We start from the raw sequence: 23,719 nt of genomic DNA, 5'->3' as shown, positions 1-23,719 counted from the left end.
TTATATTCTATTTCATAGATATTATTATTATTATTATTATTATTATTAATAACCCATTTCCTGTTGGTTGAAAAGGGGTAACAGTGTGTTGTGTTACTCTGACGGATGTGTGTGGATGTGTGTGTGTGTGTGTGTACACACACCATGAAATCAATCCTGAGCACAGATGTAAATAGGCACGCTGCACGGAAACTGCCAGTTTCGCCGGATTTCCTGCCAAGGGATAAACCGGGATTGCATTTGTTTTATTAATTTGTCTGGTGGACATTTTTTCTTTTTCTGGGTAACTGTCATGTTTCTATTTTCAGACCGAGTCTGCTGTGAAGAAGCTCCTCCTCAGGCATCTGTACCGGTGCAGAAATGAGGACATTTTATTACAGTATTAGAGTTTTAAAATGGAGGCTTTGCATTTCTCCTGGAATGTATTTTGGTGCTTGTTAGCATCACAGGGACGGACAGGTGACCGCTATGATTGATTGATGATATGGTAATGCTCGTTAATTTGTTATTGGTTACAAAAATAAGAATGGCGATCTCATTGGTGAAAGTGTCATTGCAGCATCTCATCAGATTCGAGAGGATTTCACGAGCTCCCTAAAAACGCACATTTCTCAGCTTAAAGTGCATATTCTGGACCAATTTTTTTTTTTCTTTTATATGAAAGTACAACCCCGATTCCAAAAAAGTTGGAACAAAGTACAAATTGTAAATAAAAATGGAATGCAATGATGTGGAAGTTTCAAAATTCCATATTTTATTCAGAATAGAACATAGATGACATATCAAATGTTTAAACTGAGAAAATGTATCATTTAAAGAGAAAAATTAGGTGATTTTAAATTTCATGACAGCAACACATCTCAAAAAAGTTGGGACAAGGCCATGTTTACCACTGTGAGGCATCCCCTTTTCTCTTTACAACAGTCTGTAAACGTCTGGGGACTGAGGAGACAAGTTGCTCAAGTTTAGGGATAGGAATGTTAACCCGTTCTTGTCTAATGTAGGATTCTAGTTGCTCAACTGTCTTAGGTCTTTTTTGTCGTATCTTCCGTTTTATGATGCGCCAAATGTTTTCTATGGGTGAAAGATCTGGACTGCAGCCTGGCCAGTTCCGTACCCGGACCCTTCTTCTACGCAGCCATGATGCTGTAATTGATGCAGTATGTGGTTTGGCATTGTCATGTTGGAAAATGCAAGGTGTTCCCTGAAAGAGACGTCGTCTGGATGGGAGCATATGTTGCTCTAGAACCTGGATATACCTTTCAGCATTGATGGTGTCTTTCCAGATGTGTAAGCTGCCCATGCCACACGCACTAATGCAACCCCATACCATCAGAGATGCAGGCTTCTGAACTGAGCGCTGATAACTTGGGTTGTCCTTCTCCTCTTTAGTCCGAATGACACGGCGTCCCCGATTTCCATAAAGAACTTCAAATTTTGATTCGTCTGACCACAGAACAGTTTTCCACTTTGCCACAGTCCATTTTAAATGAGCCTTGGCCCAGAGAAGACGTCTGCGCTTCTGGATCATGTTTAGATACGGCTTGTTCTTTGAACTATAGAGTTTTAGCTGGCAACGGCGGATGGCACGGTGAATTGTGTTCACAGATAATGTTCTCTGGAAATATTCCTGAGCCCATTTTGTGATTTCCAATACAGAAGCATGCCTGTATGTGATGCAGTGCCGTCTAAGGGCCCGAAGATCACGGGCACCCAGTGTGGTTTTCCAGCCTTGACCCTTACGCACAGAGATTCTTCCAGATTCTCTGAATCTTTTGATGATGATATGCACTGTAGATGATATGTTCAAACTCTTTGCAATTTTACACTGTCGAACTCCTTTCTGATATTGCTCCACTATTTGTCGGTGCAGAATTAGGGGGATTGGTGATCCTCTTCCCATCTTTACTTCTGAGAGCCGCTGCCACTCCAAGATTTTTATACCCAGTCATGTTAATGACCTATTGCCAATTGACCTAATGAGTTGCAATTTGGTCCTCCAGCTGTTCCTTTTTTGTACCTTTAACTTTTCCAGCCTCTTATTGCCCCTGTCCCAACTTTTTTGAGATGTGTTGCTGTCATGAAATTTCAAATGAGCCAATATTTAGCATGAAATGTCAAAATGTCTCACTTTCGACATTTAATATGTTGTCTATGTTCTATTGTGAATACAATATCAGTTTTTGAGATTTGTAAATTATTGCATTCTGTTTTTATTTACAATTTGTACTTTGTCCCAACTTTTTTGGAATCGGGGTTGTATGTCCCTTTACACACTCCTCCAGAAGGGTAATTTTACACAAAGCCATCTGTCTACAGCAGAAAAAAATAAAATAAAACGCGTCTGGAAAAATCCCAAGGGAGTCTGGAGCCAGATTCATGACGTCACCTGCGGAAGCGCCAGCAGGCTGCGAGAGCTTTGCACGGTTTTAGTGCCCCACCTGTGTAGACCAAGCGTTCCCATTTCTCTCTCATTGTCCGGTCTTTTAGAAAACGATGAATACTAATCACGTGATAACGTTGAAGAAATTTGCAGAAAACCACCAGGTCATTTTCTCATAAACAAACCAGCGCTGACGTAGGATTCAGAGGGAGGCGTCCCGCACGCGACGTCATGAAAATCAATGTTTCCCGGGAAATCCAAATGCCAAGTTTTTTCAGAGGTGGACCAATTCGCCTCAAATGGCTTGATTTCAACTGAATTTTTCTGGTATTGCGCAAGGTAAAAAAAATTGCACAAAATGCAAAATGTGACGGATATTTGACCAAAGTTTAATATAAAATAGGAGAATTACATTGATCTTGCTCCTGAATTTACCCGTGATATGCACTTTAAAGCTTGCAGCGTGTAAAGCATCGGAAAAGACCGAACCAGACAAATATATGTAAATGTTTTTAGTGTCATATTGCTCACAAATGATCTGGGTGTTTTTCAAGAACCTGACAGATTTTTATACATGTAAAAATTCCCTTTGCTTTTGCAGTACCTGATCAAGGTGAACGAGATTAAGACGAAAAAAGGTGTCGACCTTCTCCAGAACCTGATAAAGTATTACCATGTTCAGTGCAAGTAAGTTGTGTATTTACCAAATTAATTATAAATAGCTTTACATCATTTGCTTACAGAGAACTTCCATTATGCAATTTTATTTTTATTTTTTTAAATATGGATGGCCCTGGGGTTGCATTTGTTGTTGAACTGTGGCAAGCCATGATGTTAGGAGAAAAAGCTCCATTTGTGCACAGCATTTGTGAAGAAATGTTAAACTGTGCTCGGAGGATTTTTGCCATGCTGTACAAAACCAATCACTGGCTCCTAACAAAGTGATGAGCAAGACCAGTGTAAGCACGATCTTTGGTCCGTCAGCACATCAGCAGAGTCATGTCCTATTGGTTTGAGAGCATTTACCATGCAGTTCAGGACCTCAGGTCATCACGCCTGCTGCAGATAAGCTCTAAAATACCACTGTGTAGCTTCTTGGTCTGCAGTGGTTCACTGAGCTCCAAGGTTTCTCACATGCAGACAAATAAACAATGTGTCAGAGATGTCCAGATGGGTTTTCGCGGCAGTGGGAATTGTGTGTAATGGGTATCTGACTCATCTTTATTCAGGCAGGTTGTTAGAGTTGGCAAGATATTACTCATCTGCATGAGTAACAATGACTGCAGCTGTTACACCGTAAATGTTTTTGAAAATAAATTTCGCTGGAGTGACTGGCTGAACTGCGCTCTTGAAGAAAATTGAGTAGCTTTTGACCAATCAGAACTGAGAATTCAACAGCCCTGTGTGTCTGAGATCTACAGTGGTGCTTGAAAGTTTGTGAACCCTTTAGAATTTTCTATATTTCTGCATAAATATGACCTAAAACGTCATCGGATTTTCACACAAGTCCTAAAAGTAGATAAAGAGAACCCAGTTAAACAAATGAGACAAAAATAATATACTTGGTCATTTATTTATTGAGGAAAATGATCCAATATTACATATCTGAGAGTGGCAAAAGTATGTGAACCTTTGCTTTCAGTATCTGGTGTGACCCCCTTGTGCAGCAATAACTGCAACTAAACGTTTCCGGTAACTGTTGATCAGTCCTGCACACTGGCTTGGAAGAATTTTAGCCCATTCCTCTGTACAGAACAGCTTCAACTCTGGGACGTTGACTTGGCCGTTCCAAAACATTAACTTTATTCTTCTTTAACCATTCTTTGGTAGAACGACTTGTGTGCTTAGGGTCGTTGTCTTGCTGCATGACCCACCTTCTCTTGGGATTCAGTTCATGGACAGATGTCCTGACATTTTCCTTTAGAATTCGCTGGTATAATTCAGAATTCATTGTTCCATCAATGATGGCAAGCCGTCCTGGCCCAGATGCAGCAAAACAGGCCCAAACCATGATACTACCACCACCATGTTTCACAGATGGGATAAGGTTCTTATGCTGGAATGCAGTGTTTTCCTTTCTCCAAACATAACGCTTCTCATTTAAACCAAAACGTTCTATTCTGGGCTCATCCGTCCACAAAACATTTTTCCAATAGCCTTCTGGCTTGTCCACGTGATCTTTAGCAAACTGTTGATAAGCAACAATGTTCTTTTTGGAGAGCAGTGGCTTTCTCCTTGCAACCCTGCCATGCACACCATTGTTGTTCAGTGTTCTCCTGATGGTGGACTCATGAACATTAGCCAGTGTGAGAGAGGCCTCCAGTTGCTTAGAAGTTAGTCTGGGGTCCTTTGTGACCTCGCCGACTATTACACGCCTTGCTTTTGGAGTGATCTTTGTTGGTCGACCACTCCTGGGGAGGGTAACAATGGTCTTGAATTTCTTCCATTTGTACACAATCTGTCTGACTGTGGATTGGTGGAGTCCAAACTCTTTAGAGATGGTTTTGTAACCTTTTCCAGCCTGATGAGCATCAACAATGCTTTTTCTGAGGTCCTCAGAAATCTCCTTTATTCGTGCCATGATACACTTCCACAAACATGTGTTGTGAAGATCAGACTTTGATAGATCCCTGTTCTTTAAATAAAACAGGGTGCCCACTCACACCTGATTGTCATCCCATTGATTGAAAACACCTGACTCTAATTTCACCTTCAAATTAACTGCTCATCCTAGAGGTTCACATACTTTTGCCGCTCACAGATATGCAATATTGGATCATTTTCCTCAATAAATAAATAAATGACCAAGTATCATATTTTTGTCTCATTTGTTTAACTGGGTTCTCTTGATCTACTTTCAGGACTTGTGTGAAAATCTGATGATGTTTTCGGTCATATTCATGCAGAAATATAGAAAATTCTAAAGGGTTCACAAACTTTCAAGCACCACTGTGTATATATAATATGAATGAATGAGAGGATATTACAAGGTGGTGCGAAGAAATGAAGGTTATCTTCGGGTGCTGAATGTATACATCATGAGTCAAATATTTTTCAACACGAGAAGCTAAGCTTCATATTTTCACGCCACTGTGTAATGCTCTTTATATTATATGGACACATTCACAAAAAAAAAAAAAGATGCATGTTAATCAAAAGAACTTTAATTTTGAACCGGTGCGCCATTTTGACAATGTGCGTCAAGGCAGCAGGAAAACACCAGGAGTGTCGCCATGGGAGTGAAATTTCAGGAAATATGCCACCCAGATTCGGGATGTGTTTCGTATGAAAAATGCAAGTGTTTGACACAAGAAGATACACTTCACGTTTTTAAGCCGACGTGATTTGATTATATAGGTAAACAAAAAATGCCTAAATTTATCAAAAACAATTCATTGATTTCCTCACGAGTGACACTGAAAAATGTTACTCAATGTCCCGGATGTAGTTCGTATGAAAAATATACGAGTGGCGCATTTCCCAGTAAAACACTTGTGTCTATATAATAAATATAAATGTTATCAGAAGGTTTGCTAAAATGAACTCGATGACCTTAATTTCCTGTTCTGTAAATTATTTTCAGTTTCTTCCAGGATGGCTTGAAGACAGCTGATAAGCTCAAGCAATACATTGAGAAGCTAGCTGCTGATCTTTACAACGTATGTACCTTGCATTGCAACTGGGAACTGTTTTCTACCTATTAATGAAAGGTTTTATATTGACATTACATTGAAGGTATTTAGCAGGCACTCTTGTCCAGAGCGACATACAACGTACCCAGAGCAGCCTGGGGAGCAGTTGGGATTTAGGTGCCTTGCTTAAAGTACATATTCTGAACCAATTTCGTTATTTTTTTTTAATATGAAAGTATGTCCCTTTACACACTCATCCAGAAGGGTAATTTTGCACAGGGCCATCTGTCTACAGCAGAAAAAAATAAAATACCAAAACGCGTCTGGAAAAATCCCAAGGGAGTCTGGAGCCAGATTCGTGACGTCACCTGCGGAAGCGCCAGCAGGCTGCGCGAGCTTTACATGGTTTCAGTGCACAGCCTGTGTAGACCAAGCGCTCCCATTTCTCTCTTTGTCCGGTCTTTTGGGAAACGATGAGTACTAATCCCATCAAGATTGGTGTTGCTACACCCTCCTATGATACGTCTGTTAACCATTTTAATAATTACGCGATAGCGTTGAAGAAATTTGCAGAAAACCACCAGGTCGTTTTCTCATAAACAAACCAGCGCTGACGTAGGATTCAGAGGGAGGCGTCCCGCACGCGACGTCACGAAAATCAACGTTTCCCGGGAAATCCAAAAGCCAAGTTTTTTCAGAGGCGGACCAATTCGCCTCAAATGGCTTGATTTCAACTGAATTTTTCTGCGCAAGGTAAAAAAAAATTGCACAAAATGTGACAGATATTTGACCAAAGTTTAATATAAAATAGGAGAATTACATTGCTCTTGCTCCTGAATTTACCCGTGATATGCACTTTAAGGACACTTGAGCCATTCCTGCTGGTCCAGGGACTTGAACCAGCAACCTTTTGGTCCCAAAGCTGCTCTCTAACCATTCGGCCATGGCTGAGTCTCTGTTCTGTTCTTGGTTAGGTTCTCATTTAAATTACCTGAAATGGGCATTTTCGATTAAATTCAGAATCTCGTTCCTTCAGCAAAGCACCTTCTTGTTCTGGCAGCATGAAGATTTTGCAGCACGAAGTCTCCTGTCTGATCCAGTTTCTATCAGTGACACTGCCACAGCTGAGCAAGCACACTTGACATTTTCTCTTTGGAAATGCAGTTTAGTTCCAGCTTGTGCTTTCTTTTCTTTTCAGCATCATTGTGGCATTTACATACTACACAATGAGGCATACTTATTTAAAAGCTGATAAATTCGGTAAAATATTGATAAAATTAGCAAAACTACGATGTAAACGGAGAATATAAACAGCTGACTTGTTCCAAGCAACCACTGCCTGACGTCATCATGTACGTCGCCACCACAGGAAGCCCTTCTAGCATTTTAAAGAAAATTCATTTTTCTCAAACACTATTTGGTCTCCAAAAATGAAAGTTTGATTTTTGAAATCTGTGACTACTTTTACTTAAAATAAGTTTGAGAATAAATCCGCTGGAGGATTCCTTTTAAGGACAACAATTTTGTCCATTCTTTTAAAAAAAAAAAAGGGTGCACTGGCGAGCTTGGCAACACCAAAAGGTCTGGAAGACCTCAAGAGTTGCCATCATGATTGTAAATACAGAGGGTTTACCTCAAGATGCAAACCACTGGTCACTCTGAAGAACAGAAAGGCCAGGTTAGATTTTGCTGGAAAGCCTGCTCAGTTCTGGAACAAGATTCTTTGCACAGCTGAAACCAAGATTAACTTGTTCCAGAATGATGGGGAGAGTATGGAGAAGGAAAAGAAGGGCTCATCATCTGGTGGACATGGGCATCGATGTTTCCTGATGATGTGACTGCTGATAGAAGTCGCAGGACGAATTCTGAAGTGGATATAGACCTATACTTTCTGCTCAGATTGTCAGATGGTGCTTCACAGTGCAGATGGATAATGACACGAAACATCTTGCGAAAGCAAACCAAGAGCTGCTTAATGCAAAGAAATGGTTATGCTCTTCACTGACCAAGTCAGTCAACCCAAATGAGCATAACTTTTTCACTTCCTGAAGACAAAGACCCACAATCAAGCAAAGCGTCTCAAGGGAGGAAACTGTTTTGGTGCATTTGCTGATGACCACGGGTTCTCGACTTAAAGCGGTCATTGATGCTTATATTTATAGTTGTTAGTTTGTCCAATTACTTTTGAGCATGTATAAATGGAGGGACTTTGTTTAAAAAAAAAAAGGCTGGAATCCCTAAACAGTTACTGCAATTTTTTTTGTTTGTTTGTTTAAAGGTCCCATGGCATTAAATTTTCACTTTCTGAGGTTTTTTAACGTTAAAATGAGTTCCTCTGACCTTCTTAAGTCACCCCAGTGGCTAGAAAGGTCATAATGTGTAAACCAAACTATGCCCACCCTTTGTCAACATTTGAGAATGGCGCGTCAAAATGGCACGTTGATAGGCTCTTCCCTTTACTACGTCAGCAAGGGAGATGATCCCCCCCCCCCCCCCCCCCCCCCGGATTCCCACCCACTGTATGGATTGCCCGCCCAGCTCAAAAGTTGCCACCATAGATACGTCACTTCAATTTTGTAGTGAGGAGACCATAGAGGACACAACAACATGGCACCACCGAAGCGAGCGAAACATGGAAATTGCGCTGTACATGGATGTGACAACACAGAAAAGAGTCTGTTTTTACTGCCGACGCGAGAGCCCCTGAAGACGCAGTGGCTTAATTTTATTTACTTCAATAATACGCCGTCGAGTCTACCTAAGACGGTGTATGTTTGTCGGAAGCATTTTCCTGAGGAATGTTTCCACAACTTGGGACAGTACAGGGCAGGTTTTGCACATCAACTGTCACTGAAGCCTGGGTCCGTACCAAGCATCCCTGCCGCATCAGCCACAAACACCGAACAAGTAAGTGTATAACTGTTAAGTCGTTTTGCCGTGTTTTAAAATCGGTGCGTTAGCCTAGCAATGGCTACATTAGCTGTGCAGCTAACCGCTTCCTGCAGTTAGCCAGGTACTCTGCGCTACAAAACTAAAGAGCATGCAGCATGCTCTGTTAAACTGAGTTTAGTCTGGAAATTGACTGTAACTTATGAGCTTATGTTTGACTATTGCTCCGCAATGCATGTCTTCTGTTGGATAAGCGCTATGTTGCTGTAGTTGCTGCTTCTATCCTCTTTGGTTATGGAGTGCGTGTTCAAGCCTAGTGTATTATACGTTCGTAAACTACCACTCCGAACACACTCGCTCTCTGTTCTCTGTGTCACACTGAGTTTACGAAAGGAGTCCGAGGGGCCAAAAGCGAAAGCTTGGACTGTTGCTTGACCTGCCATTGCTACTGTTCACACACAGGTAGCATGCCTGCAGCTTGGTCAAGCCCCTCCCCTTCCCCCCCATGGCCCGCCCCCACCCTCTACCCTTCCCCGCCTCCATGGTTCTCTTAGCAAAACGACGCACTGGGAAAAGCGCTGAAATGGGGCTTTCTCCCAGGAAGCTATATCTACGTGCCGAGGGTTCATTTCGAGAAAGGCTGCGGATATAACATCCGGAAACCTCCACGAGCCCGTTTAAAGCATCAACAAACCACCATGCCATGGGTCCTTTAAACCACTTGAATTAAAGCTGAAAGTCTACGTTAGCTTCATTTTCAATCCATTGTGGTGGTGTACGAGGCAAATTTATGAAAATTGCTTCACTGTCCACATGGACGTCGTTAGGTCCATTTTAGGGGGGCCTAAGCCCCCCTAAAATGTTCCCAAGCCCCCCTATAATTTTCAGTGTTTTTTATATATATATATATATATATATATATATATATATATATATATATATATATATATATAGTGTGTGTGTGTGTATATATATATATATATATATATATATATATATATATATATATATAAAACAGTATATTTATTTTTTTGAAAATAGTGCAGACTTGCACATAACACAAACCAGCAAAAAAACAAGTCAAACAATAATATGTCTACAAGTTCTAGCTATGACACGAATAAAATTATCGTTATGTTTCCCAGCATAGCCAGGTAGGCGGGCACACGCGGTTCAGACGGGAGCTGTATGTTATTAGGCCTATTTGCTGTAACGTTACGTTCCTGAGGCCGGCAGAGTTGTTAAGAGAAGAAGAGGACTTAATTCGCAGTGAATGATACAGTGAACAAGAGATTGTAAGTTGATGTCAATCATTGTTAATTGCTTAACGTTACCTACGTTTATCTAAGAGGAAGAAAATGTGGTGAATTAGGCCAGCGTTTCTCAACCTTTTTTCAGTCACGGCACCCTTCAGAAGTATGCAAATTCTCAAGGCACCCCCATATAAAATATACGCAGTCACGCTGACCATACGCTGACCCCGGCAGTGACGTTGTGAGATGGGAAAGGGGGCCGTGAGACAAATTTTGATGATGCATGAGGCGGCGATGATCTGCATTAGTGTAACTGTCGTTTTTTGGAATTTTAATTCATTTTATTTATTTCAATGTTAGAATATATAATTTTTGACGGCACTCCTAACGAATCCAGACGGCACCCCGGTTGAGAAAGGCTGATGTAGGCTACTTGTCCCTTTTAACATTATGGCAGCTAAATTGAACTTTATGGAAAATGTTAGCCAGTATTAGCGTGATGGAGATGTTTGCAAACATCTTTCTTCATAAAAATAGCCCCAGCCTCTAATGAACTGATTTAGACTTATTTTGTTAATATAAAGAAGATATCCTGAAGACTTGGGAGAGAAATAGCAGGGTAGAAAAAGAAAGTGATCCAGATAACACATTCTGATAAATGTTCTTCAAATAATGAATAATTGACGAAGCCTATGTAGGAGCAATAAAAAAATTTTCGGTGCGCGCACGCATTACTGAACACACTCCTGGGGCTAAGCCCCCCCTATCTCTCAATCCTAGTGACATCCATGACTGTCCATATACTTAAGGACCGGGAGTGTGTATATGTGAAACTGTTTTCTGGTTCCTAGATAAAGCAAACTCAGGATGAGGAGAAAAAGCAGCTCACAGCACTGAGGGATCTGATCAAGTCCTCCTTGCAGTCTGAGCAGAAGGAGGTAAGCAGGCAGTCTGCGTGCTCCAGATTTCAGTCTGAGGACCAAAAACAATTTCTGAGCCTTATTGGTTACTCTAACTGGGATTTGGTGTCTTGGAATTCCTTAAAGAGGTTCAACAATAGTGAGTGGCTTGTTCAGCTCCAAGAATAAGATTTGAAGAATTACGTCAAGGAATTAGGAGTTAGATTTTTTTTTTTTTTGGGGCACTTTTTTTTTTAACTTGCGGGATATGTTTTGTATTTCTGTTTACATGTTCTACACAAAGATGAAGGTGATGTTTAGATTCTGAGCCATGTATATCGGTGCATGTGTGAGAGTGAGAAAGGGAGTAACCAGTGCTGTACCATGCTGGTAGCCAGTATGAGGTCGACCTTGCTGGTAACCAGTGTTGTGCCCCACTGTTTGCTCGGGAAAAAGTCACTAACTGAATGACACGGTTTAGTAATGTAGATGGTCTTCAGTAACTCGATGTCGTCTTTTTATCTCCCTTTCATTTTCATACATTCACACCCGCACGCGCGCGCACATGCGTACGTACGGCTGTTGTTCACGTGCCATGCTTTTCACACTTTTTCCTGTCTTTTTCTCACTTGCTGCCTTTTTGGATTGAAGTCTAGAAGAGTAAGTTTATAGCATGCTCAGCATGCAGTGTATGTTGAGTTGCGTAGTCTGAATGGACTGTTAAAGGGAAGGATTGTGTCACATGTTCTTTTGGAGATCATTGTACAACATGGATTTCGGTTTATGGCCTGTAATTATTTTACTCTAGTTTTGTGGCTGTTAGAGTATGTGTATGTGTCAGGGTCTCGCATGTACGTGTTTGTATGTTTACACCATGTATGTATCTGTATATTTATCCTTGGACAGGACTCGCAAAGCAAGCAGGGAGGCTACAGCATGCACCAACTGCAGGGTAACAAGGAGTTTGGCAGTGAGAAGAGAGGATATCTGCTGAAGAAGAGTGATGGGTAGGAACGCTCATAACATGCATGCACACTGCCTTCTGTTAGAAATGTGCAAGTCAGCAGAAATCTTTTAGAATTTTGAATCCTGACAATGCCACAGCTATCTGTCTGTGACTGGGAGTCCACGAGAGCCATGTTGTCTATGTGGAAGAGCAAAACTGGGCATGGCTTCTCCTCTGCCCGTCACATAGACGCTCGCCAATACAGTGCCCTCCACAATTATTGGCACCCCTTGTAAAGCTTAGTAAAGAGGATTAAGAAAAAAAATCCACCTTTTGGTGAAGTAGCTTTATATAACACTGGGAAAATGAGAAAAATCCAACCTTTAATCGATATAAATGTATTCAGAGGAAAAACAAATCCCTCATCAAGACAATTATTTTCAGTAAAACACATGTGCCACTTAGCCTGGGAAATCCCATGCTGCTTTGCACAATCGTTCCGATCTGAAAAGACAGCATGGAAACTATGGTCTAAAGGCTCGCCTGAGTTAGGGAGCCAATCAGAGAGTGGGGAGGGGTGGAAAGACGGTGACGTGTACTACTCGACAAACGGAAGCTTGTAGTTTATTTGGGACTGTTTACGGATCACATTTAACATGGCGGCGAGCGATACGAACCAAACTTTCGATCAAGCTTTAGACACTGTTCTGAATTAGTCTGGTTAACACCAGACCATATCACAAGTGAAATAAGTTCGGTGCCATTGTTTTCCTATTTTTGTTTTGCCTTCTCTTTCTCTTTCCTTCTCTTCTTCGCCTCTTCGTCGCTGTAACTACGTCACCGGGTACAACTGCCATGATTGGCCATGGGCTACGTATACGCCAAATGATAGACATTCGCAACATCCAATAAACGGCCGTTGACAATCGTAAACCACACCTCCCCTACGAGAAATTCAATAGGCGGATTCCAGACCATATTTCACTTGTGATATGGTCTGGTGTTAACCAGACTATGTGCCACTATTATTGACACCTCTGTATTTAATACTTTGTACAACCTCCCTTTGCCAGTAAAAAAAAAAAAAAAAAAAAAGAGTCTTCTCCAATAACATTTTATAAGGTTGGAGATACAGAGCGGGGCATCTGAGATGATTTCTCTGAACAAAATCTCTTCAGATCATCCAGGGTCCTTGGCGTTTTCTTGTGCACTCTCTCTTATTCAGCTCACCCCACAGGTTTTCAATGGGGTTCAGGTCAGGGGACTGAGATGGCCATGACCAGAGGCTTGGTTCTGTGGTCAGCTAACCATTTTTCTTGATTTGGACACATGCTTCAGATCATTGTGCTGCTGGAAGATCCAGTGATGATCCAGTTTTACTTTCCTGGCAGAAGCAGCTAGATTTTGATTTAAAATGTCCTGGTATTTCATGGAGTCCATGATGCCATGTACCCTAACAAGGTCTCCAGGGCCTTTGGAGGAAAAACAGCCCCAAAACATCACAGAACCATCACGATATTTTATAGTTGGGATCGGGTTCTTTTCATTTTTGCCATCCTTCTTTTTACACCAAACCCACCTCGAGTGTTTATTGCCAAAAAGCTCCATTTTTGGTATATTAGACCATAGAACACGGTTCCAGTCCAAGTTGTCGTAGCGTTTCGCAAACTTCAGGTGCTTACGTTTATGGTTAACTGACAGAAAAAGGCTTTTTTTTTCTGGCAAACCTTCCAAATAATCTGTTGGCATGGAGGTGGCATCCGGTTGTGGTTTTGGAGACTTGGAAACCCAAAGATTTTACTTTTTTCCTCTCTTACCATCCTCCTCACTGAACATGGGGGCAAAATAAACTTGGATCCTCTTCCAGGCAAGTTTCTAACAGTTCCAGTTGGTGTCCACTTTTTATTATTGCCCTAACAGTAGAAATGGACATTTTCAGGTGAGTAGCTATATTTTTTATAATCATTCCCTGACTTACGAAGGTCAACACACTTTTTTTTCTCCCTCATTTGGTTTGCCTTCTCTTATCTTTCCCCTTGTTGATGGATGACTAAGGGAATTTGGCGTCTGTGTTACTTCATATTTGTATCCCAGTTAATCAGGAAGTCATGGATTACAGCTTGAAAGTTCCTACACACTCCAATCAACTAAAAAATGTACAATTTAAATGGGGAAACCTGCTTCAGTTACATTATGTTCACTATAATTTCCAGGGGTGCCAATAATAGTGACACGTGTTTTTGTTGAAAATAATGATCTCTTGATGAGGGATTTGTTTTTCTCTGAATAAATTTATTTGAAGTAAAGGTTGGCTTTTTTCCTCATTTTTCAGTGTGAGATGATGCTACTTTGCCAAAAGGTGGATTTTTTCCAACCCTTTTTACTCATTTTTAGAAGGGGTGGCAATAATTGTGGAGGGCACTGTAGGTCGTAGATGGTGCTTTCATCTGAATGTTTGTTTTCTGCTGCTCTGTAATGTAGCATGAGCACAGTCTGAAAAGATGCAGTGGTCTCAGAGAAAGCCCATGTTGGCCTTCACCCTCCCAGGTTGGTAATTTCATGTGAGTGGGGAGAGCTGGCTGGTGGGAGAAAATCAGAGGGGGAAAAAAATCTAACTTTAAAAAAGCAACCATTTTATTTCCTGCAAAACATCCCCACATCAGATTTTTTTTTTCTGGTTTTCCAATCATTGTGGACGCAGTTAAAAGAGAACTGAAGGCGATTTTTTTTTTTTTATATCATCAAAATTCTATTTATCTCATTTTATAAAATATAAGAGTGCATTTTTGATCGCTATTTTGTCACTGCTATAGCGAGTTATGAACAGGGCTTTGAACCGGTTCAAGGAACGAAAACGAAAACCGGGAACTTTTTCTATTTCACATGGAACAGAAACGCTTATTAAAAATAATGGTAACCGGTTAATACCGGTTTTTATTTCGTTCCTCAAAGTTTCTGTAGCCTACAAATAGTCATTCTTCTCCTGCGCAAGTTTCTATGACCCGCTGGGGTTCACTTCCTGTGTGACGTTCGCTGATTGAATGGAGAGAGCGGGAAGGTGGACTACTAGTGAATACTAGGTGAATTACTGAGTGTCTGAGCAAAGAAGAGTCTGAACGATGCAACCTCCCTATTGGCTGTTTGTAAAAATGTATCAATTGTTGCCCTTCCCACGGGAATCATCGCGGGCTCGAGAGACGAGACCTGACGAGTTAGTTCGTTGGTAGCAGAACAAAATGCCTGGACACAAATCGGGTTTTCAGAAAAGGAAAGAAAATAAACGGAGGGTCGAAAATACAAAAAAGGAGGCAGAAAATGCAAAACGAGTTTTAAGGTAGGACAAATGGTTACTTTTCTGAGGCAGCCCGCTGTGGCTGCAGGCTTTCAGTTGTCATTGAATGGTTACTTTTCTGAGGCAGCCCGCCGTGGCTGCCTGCAGGCTTATTTATTATAGCCCATTTAGTTAAAATAGTTGATATAAAATGTTTATAGTTATAGTTATGTGATGGTTGTCCTGATTTAGACTGGTGGGTTTTTTTTGGGGGGGGGGGGGGTGCGCGATGTTGCACCCGGGTCCAGATTAGGGCAGAACCGGCCCTGGCTACATTTCAGCTGTAGTTTGTTTTATGTATGTATGTACTTGCATAGATGTGTACTTCCAATATGGCGCCTAACAAAATCTCGCGGCGCGGTGACGTCATGCGGTAGCCCTGTATAGGGCCTGACTAGCCTTTGGTAACACACTAAACGAATTATCTTTCATTTTTGGCACTTTTTCTGTTTGTGTAGATGGGAAGACATACTGAGAATCCAAATCGCCAACATTTGAAATAATTGTTTTGAATTATTTCTTGTCTTATTTAATGAAGGTTGTAATAGAATTAGCCTACATTTGGCTTAAGCTGGATGAGACAGAGACATAATTTTATAGCCATTTGTTAAACAGCTGACAGGGAACGTAATTAACCGTTCCGGGAACGAAATTTTTTTGTTCTAACCGGTTCGGGAACGTCTATTTAATGGTGGAACCCAAAACCGGAAACGTTAAAATTCCGTTTCTGTTCGGAACGAACCAATAGGAAAAAAATTCCGGTTCAAAGCCCTGGTTATGAGTGTTTGAAATATGCTCTGTAATATATCAGTCCGTATGTCAAAGCAATGGCCGTAAACGAGATTCGTTGAGACCTGTGCGAGACATTGTAGGACAGAAGTAAAACGTACAGCGGACATCAAAGTGACCAACATCTGCCAATGTTGTCAAAAGACACGCGTGCCCTCTTTCGAATGCTGACGTAATCAAGCCGGAAGTTTTCCCTGTGTCCGAAATCGCTCCCTACTCACTATATAGTGCGGACGCCATTTTTGTAGTGCTGTCCGAAACCTTAGTGAGGATTATGTGGGAAATGCGCTCAGTATAATGTATTTTATCACAAAAATACATGCATGTATTTATTATTTTGAAAACCCACCAGCCGCCTGATCTGGCACGTTTTAATTGTGCGACAGTAATGACGTAAATCCCAGCGCGACGGACTCGTCCTTATCCTGTCGTCTTTCCAACTCTTCTCTACTCCACGTTGGTTCGAAGTCGTATGGAATAATCTCCATCACTGATGAAGCTGGCAAATCTCGAAATTAATCTAAATTGGAATGATATGGCGATCTGGCCGCTGTGTGAACGGTTTTCAAAATGGCGGCACTGACACTTCACGTTTGAAGTCTCGTGAAGATCGTGCGGATAAGCGACGCCTGTTGTGGGCCATATGAACTACATGCAACGTGGCTAAAATCCGAAAAGGCCGATAAGTGTAATATAATAGTCACGATATAAGGTTAATAAAACTGAAAACGTACTTGAATAACACGTTAATTAAGAAATAAAGCAAGTTCCAAAATGACTTCAGTTCCCCTTTAACCCCCATGTAGAAAGCTGCACCCATCTTCATAATTGCTCAGTCTGTATACAATTACGTTTATTTATTGAAATCTTATAATGCTGATGAAGAAAACAAGGCAATAACACAAAATTTAAATATGAGTACTGCTTCAAGGATGTTAAAGGAACAGTCCACCGTACTTCCATAATGAAATATGCTCTTATCTGAATTGAGACGAGCTGCTCCGTACCTCTCCGAGCTTTGCGCGACCTCCCAGTCAGTCAGATGCGCTGTCACTCCTGTTAGCAATGTAGCTAGGCTCAGCATGGCCAACGGTATTTTTTGGGGCTGTAGTTAGACGCGACCAAACTCTTCCGCGTTTTTCCTGTTTACATAGGTTTATATGACCAGTGATATGAAACAAGTTCAGTTACACAAATTGAAACGTAGCGATTTTCTATGCTATGGAAAGTCCGCACTATAATGACAGGCGTACTAACACCTTCTGAGCTCCGTATCAGTGTGCTGTCGAAGCGCGCAGAAGGTGTTAGTACGCCTGTCATTATAGTGCGGACTTTCCATAACATAGAAAATCGCTACGTTTCAATTTGTGTAACTGAACTTGTTTCATATCACTGGTCATATAAACCTATGTAAACAGGAAAAATGTGGAAGAGTTTGGTCGCGTCTAACTACAGCCCCAAAAAATACCATTGGCCATACTGAGCCTAGCTACATTGCTAACAGGAGTGACAGCGCGTCTGACTGACTGGGAGGTCGCGCAAAGCTCGGAGAGGTACGGAGCAGCTCGTCTCAATTCAGATAAGCATATTTCATTATGGAAGTACGGTGGACTGTTCCTTTAAGAACTTCTCGTCATTGTGAGTTGTAATGTGGAAATCTACACATGTCAAAGACAGACTTGTTGCAAACACTAACCAGGGTTAACGGTGTAGCTTTTTTTCTCACAGGCTACGAAAGGTATGGCAACGGAGGAAATGCTCAGTGAAAGGAGGCATTCTCACGATCTCTCATGCCACGGTGAGTTAGGAACAGTTTCACACCCTCACAGTGCCCATCTGATGACTGATGAAAATCAAATTTTCATTTATATTAGTGAAGTTGCATCCATATTCCTGATGCATCAATAAACAGAATAATGGTAATAATACCAACTTTATTATTTAGTAGTAGTAGTAGTAGTTAAGGAGCAGTGGTTGCTCAATAGTTAAGGCTCTGGGTTCCTGATCAGAAGGTCAGGGTTCAAGCCCTGGAACCACCAAGCTGCCACTATTGGGCCCTTGAGCAAGGCCCTTAATGCTCCAGGGGCACTGTATCAGGGCTGATCCTGTGCTTTGACCCCAACTTCCTAACAAGCTGAGAAATGTGAAGAAAAGAATTTGACCGTGCTGTAATGTATCACAAATAAATGCTACTGCTTCTTCTTCCTCCTCTTATTCTTATTGTTGTTATTAACCAGGATGTTATTCCATAACTGACAGTAACTGCTGAATTTATTTGTCTTTATCCGTATGTGTGTGATAACAGTCAAACAGGCAGCCAGTCAAACTGAACCTACTCACATGCCAGGTCAAGCCGAGCACTGAAGACCGCAAGTGCTTTGATCTCATTTCCCGTAAGAACAACCAATCCCGTTCACCTATTTTGACTTAAATGACTTTGAACACAATTGTTTGTTATAAGGCAGATATTACTATACTTCAGGAAAAATTATATACTTCATGGTAAAATACTGTATTTCTGTTCATTTATTTATTTATTTATTTATTTATTTATTTATTTATTATTTTTTAAAAATATGTTCTGGGCAGTATGCTGATAAAATATTCCATACTGTTTTCAGTAGTGTCTTCTCAAATGCAGAAACTTGTTTTCTCTGTCACTTTGGCTGAATTCTGGCAAACGGGCATAAAAAGACAAAATTGGCCAAAATGTTTGTCTCTTATGTCGTGCAAAGAACCATGTGTAAGTGTTTGCGCTTTTCTTCTTTAATGTAGATAATCGCACATATCACTTTCAGGCTGAAGATGAGCAGGAGTTTGTAATGTAAGTATATTTACCCTGTTCGGAATGCCGTGTATCTTATTCTACTAGTCTTTGTTATCCCAGTGAAACGATCTTGTGGGGGGAGGGGGGAAATCGAAGAGCTAGTGCTATAAGATAATATAAACTGTACAATCCAGTCTCACCGTGGGCGGCACGGTGGTGTAAGTGGTTAGCACAGTCGCCTCAGAGCAAGAAGGTTCTGGGTTCAAGCCCGGCATGCCGGCGAGGGCCTTTCTGTGTGGAGTTTGCATGTTCTCCCCGTGTCTGTGTGGGTTTCCCCCACGGTCCAAAGACATGCGGTTAGGTTAATATGGGACGGCCTTGGGCTGAGGTGCCCTTGAGCGAGGCACCTAACTCCCAGCTGCTCCCCAGGCGCTGTTAGCATGGCTGCCCACTGCTCTGGGTGTGTGTGTGTGCTCATTGCTCACGTGTGTTTTCACTGCTTCAGATGGGTTACGGTAAATGCAGAGAGGAATTTCACAAGTGTGTGGTGAATAAAGTTGTTCTTTCTTTCTTTCTTTCTTTCTTTCTTTCTTTCTTTCTTTCTTTCTTTCTTTCTTTCTTTCTTTTTCATGGAAACTGATGAAATTGTTTAGGTGTTTAGCTCATATTAACAGTTATAGGTCACACCATTTCACTGACTAATTTTCTGTTGATTTCTTAGCTTACTTTGCATTTCACTGACTCTGGAAGCATAACTGTAGTGCCATCGTAGCAGTTAAGATTAGCATGCTTCGTGGTCAGTACTTCATTGTCGGTGACATGCATTTATTGCATGTATTAAAAGATTGAAAGAGGTTTATCAGTGCCCTGAGAAGTTTCACTTAGTCATCTACTGAAACCACAGCATCTATTTCTCGCACCTCTTTTTTTTTTCTTATTTGTAGTCAAACTCCACCTTAATCTCTATTTTCTTCTGTCTTCCTTCTTTCTCTCTCTCTCTCTCTCTCGGTCACTCATGCACATACACACGCGTGCACGCTTCAGATGCCTCCTGTTGAGCCTGTGATTTGCTGTAGAAGTTCATTCTGAGCTGTTGGAGGTCCGTCAGTGCGGGTGTTCCATATCAACGCTTTAGCGCTTGTTTCCCCGTCTGAGACTCTTAAAGTCTGCTACTGCTATTAAAGACCAAATGTCTTTTTACACCTGTTCTTTGTCCCATCACAGGGCTTACTGAGTAAAAAAAAAAATTATTCACGTGTCATAGAAACAACATTCCCTGTGCTTTCTGCACAAACCGCTTATTTTATAAACTTATTTTTCAAGATACTCGTATGCCGAGACTCTGGACTGGCTCACCATTTATCTAAGTACCCTGCTGTACAGAGGGGGACAGTAACAAGGTACATTTACTTGAGTACTGTACTTAAGTACACTATTTGAGTATCTGTACTTTACTTGAGTGTTATTTTTTTTCTGGAAACTTCTGACTTTACTAGATTTGAAAGACAAATATCGTACTTTTCACTCCACTACATTTCTATCAAGGTCCTCGTTACGATGAAGCAGCTTTGAAAGTGGATGTTTTTTTACGCAGGTGACCCTGAGACAGCCGATCAGTAATCACTCGGGTCACGTCACGTCCATAGACTGTATAAAATCAAGTTCAATGATTTCTCAGCAGCATTATTTAACACGATCAGTTGATGGCAGAATGGAAGGAGGCAGTGGTTCTGGGAAATGCACGCACTCGTGGCTTTACCTAGAACCCATGTTTCAGTTTTCTGAAAGGATTAAAGTTTCGTTTCATTTTAAACGTTTGCTTTGTTTGCCGAAAACGGCCTTCAAAAACCCACCATCCGACCTGCGGAAGCATATTGAGGTATATAAACGTTTTTTATTCCAAGAGAAAGCTTGCACTGAAGTTGTCTGTGCTTTTAGAGCTAGCGATAATGTTGCAATAGCTATGCAGTCTGATTAGTCAAACGACTTTCTATGGATTTGCCCGCCAAGTTTCCATCGCCTTGTCCACGGCTAACGTTAACACACAGCTAGTTAACTTGGACACTGTTATTTAGCATGTTATAAACGGAGTTACGCTAACATGAAATAATGTTAATTTATCTGAAGTGCTTTCAGAAATGTGTTTTAGCATAATCTTGCCAAACAATGTAGAAATCTTTCTTTTCTAGTAGCGTTGGCTACCCAATATGATTTTGAGTTTGAAAAGAGTTTGCTAGCATGTCAGGTGGAGTTTCACTGACTAGCTAGCTTAACGTTAAACCACCATGATGGCACAGCATGTGTTCATTTTGTAAATCCAGTTGGTTGCTTCAGAAGCATTCGGTATTGTAAGTGTTGTGGCAATTACTTTGACTTAAGTAATGAAGTTGGGTATTTTGTTCACCTCTGCTGCTGTGTATAAAATCAATAACTGGTTTCTTTGGTTAAATTATAGGGGTAGAACACTAATTGGGGTGTGATTTTTGTCGAGTGCTGAAAATAATCATATCTGTTTTCACAGGGTGGCCGCGGGTCCTTAAAAAGTCTTAAATTTAATTTTCCTAAAATAAGGCCATTAAAAAGTCTTAAATTGTCTTAAATTTCAAACCCCGTGGTCTTAAATTTTCAATCTTAAATTTATGGAGATTTTACTCAGTCATATCATTAAAATGTGGTACACTTTGGATGGGGAAAAAGTTTAATCGTTTTTGATGCTCACAATTATACCGCGCAGGCTCCAAATCCACCGGTTGCTAGACACACGCGTGCTTGACAACCACTCAGTGCCTGATCTGTTGATGGAGGGTAGTCCGAGTCACAAAGGGTAAATGTAAATTTAATGATAACTGGCTGCAAGATGCAAAATACTCGTGATGGCTGAAAGCTGTACCCAAAGATGTAGCATGCTGTAAGACTTTTAAGTCGGGCACAATGGGGATAAGAGCGGTGGACTCTCATATGAAGAGCGCCAAGCACGTTGCTTTTGCTAAAGGCCGCGAGCGTCAGCCTCAAATATCCGACTTCAGCGCTGCCACCACTAACGGTCGTGGAGAAGCGGATAGATCTGCGAGATGGAAGAGAATATTGTGTGTGTGAGTGAGAGAGAGAATATATTCTATTGCGTGCATGTGAGAGAATAGTATTGTTTGTGTGTGGGTATCGTTCCAAGTGTTTTAAGAAGTGCAAGTGAGCATACCTTTCAAGTGAGTGAGCCGAAGTTTCAGGCGTACGTGCATTCACATTGTTTAACTGTTGTTTTCTGCGTTGTTGTTTGACCAAAGATGGAATTGAACAATCCTGCTTACAATGTGACTCCCCAAGCAGAGAAAATAATAATTAAAAAAAACTGTTGCATTGGATTCTGTGTGTGACTTCATTCACATTTTCACATTGTTACACTGGATTCAAACGTTGTGACTGCATTCTGATCGTCACATAGTTACAAGTTTATCCGATCCTTATATTGTGTTCTGAGTGTGTGAATGCCTGTCAAGGAAAAGAAATGAAGTACTTCTACTAGAATAGTGTTTTCTGGTGAATGTTTGCAAGAACAATAAGTTACATTAAATTATATAGGTTTTTTTTTTTTCCAAAAGAGTACGTTTTTGCGTGACTTTTAGATTTGGTCTTAATTTTTTTTGGAACATGGTATGAAAAAGTCTTAAGTCTTAAATTTAACTTGGACAAACCTGTAGACACCCTGTTTCATATCTAGAAGTGGGCGTGGTCTGAAATTTCACATAACTTGATTCAACTCTTGAACCAGATGTGTTGTAGACCTTTCTGGAAAGCTTTTAATCTTCAGTCTAATGCGACTGAGAGGCAAACTGACTTTCCCAAATTAAGAATATGACTTTATTTTGGAGCTGATTAAGGCAATGTCTAGGTGAAGCTAAACCTGAATAGTATCCTGTTAATATTATATTGATGAACTTGCATCACTCTAGCAGTGTTGTCAGGTTCTGTTTATGGCTGCTTGCTGCAGATCATAATTGCACACCACTTTTTTTTTTTAAAGTGGAAAAAGTAGTAAAATGCGTATGCATTTTGCTTCCTAGCAAGCATTTGTAAAATCAGTGAATACGCTCTTGTTCCTGTTTGTATTTAAATTGATTTGGGACCCTTTTAGGACTTTGTTCATTCTAAATAATGCATTTGTATTTCATGACATCCCTATTAAATTATCAGCTTCAATGTAGAGTTTTGTAGGGTTTTTTTAGCCTCTCTGAAATGAAGTGTCCCTATCCCAGAATGCACTTATGTTAGGAACGGCACCTCTGTGCAAGAATGAGGAGAGTTTGAAGGTGGAAAAAAAACACACACACACCGATCAGCCATAACATTAAAACCACTGACAGGTAAAGTGAATTACACTGATTATGTTGTTACAGTGGCACCTGCCAAGGGGTGTGATAGATCCTTACACTTGCCCATTTTTCCTGCTTCCAACACATCAACTTCAAGAACTGACTGTTCTCTTGCTGCCTAATGTATCCCACCCCTTGACCGGTGCCATTGTAATGAGAGTCAGTGTAATTCATTTTACCTGTCAGTGGTTTTAATGTTATGGCTGATCCGTCTAAGTGTCCTGGAAATTAAGTCATGCAGTCATAACTGGTTTAAGTAGCATTTGAAATGTGCTGTGCATCTGCATTTACAGCTGGATCTCAGTGTTGACTAACAGCAAAGAGGAGGCGTTGAACATGGCGTTTCGAGGCGAACAGACAGCAGGAGAAGACGGCCTGGAGGATCTGACTAAAGCCATCATTGACGATGTGCTGCGCATACCTGGCAATGAAGTTTGCTGTGACTGTGGTGCTGCAGGTGTGT

General features: G+C 41.0%; 1 protein-coding gene across 3 annotated transcripts in view; it reads left to right on the top strand.

Annotated features, from left to right (window-relative positions):
- The window catches only part of asap1b (ArfGAP with SH3 domain, ankyrin repeat and PH domain 1b), a 209,564-nt gene that overhangs the window by 140,187 nt on the left and 45,658 nt on the right, over positions 1–23,719 (top strand). For all 3 annotated transcript variants that reach the window (XM_060900055.1, XM_060900056.1, XM_060900054.1), the window contains 8 exons: positions 2,985–3,070; positions 5,967–6,042; positions 11,009–11,095; positions 11,963–12,063; positions 17,851–17,920; positions 18,428–18,515; positions 18,898–18,946; positions 23,550–23,713. In XM_060900055.1, coding sequence (XP_060756038.1) covers positions 2,985–3,070; positions 5,967–6,042; positions 11,009–11,095; positions 11,963–12,063; positions 17,851–17,920; positions 18,428–18,515; positions 18,898–18,946; positions 23,550–23,713 — 721 coding nt within the window. The remainder of the gene's footprint in view (positions 1–2,984; positions 3,071–5,966; positions 6,043–11,008; positions 11,096–11,962; positions 12,064–17,850; positions 17,921–18,427; positions 18,516–18,897; positions 18,947–23,549; positions 23,714–23,719) is intronic.

Source organism: Neoarius graeffei, chromosome 19, assembly GCF_027579695.1.
Source record: "Neoarius graeffei isolate fNeoGra1 chromosome 19, fNeoGra1.pri, whole genome shotgun sequence".
Lineage (NCBI taxonomy): Eukaryota > Metazoa > Chordata > Actinopteri > Siluriformes > Ariidae > Neoarius > Neoarius graeffei.
The sequence above is the reverse complement of the archived record's forward strand: the minus strand, read 5'-3'. Positions and strand labels throughout refer to the sequence as shown.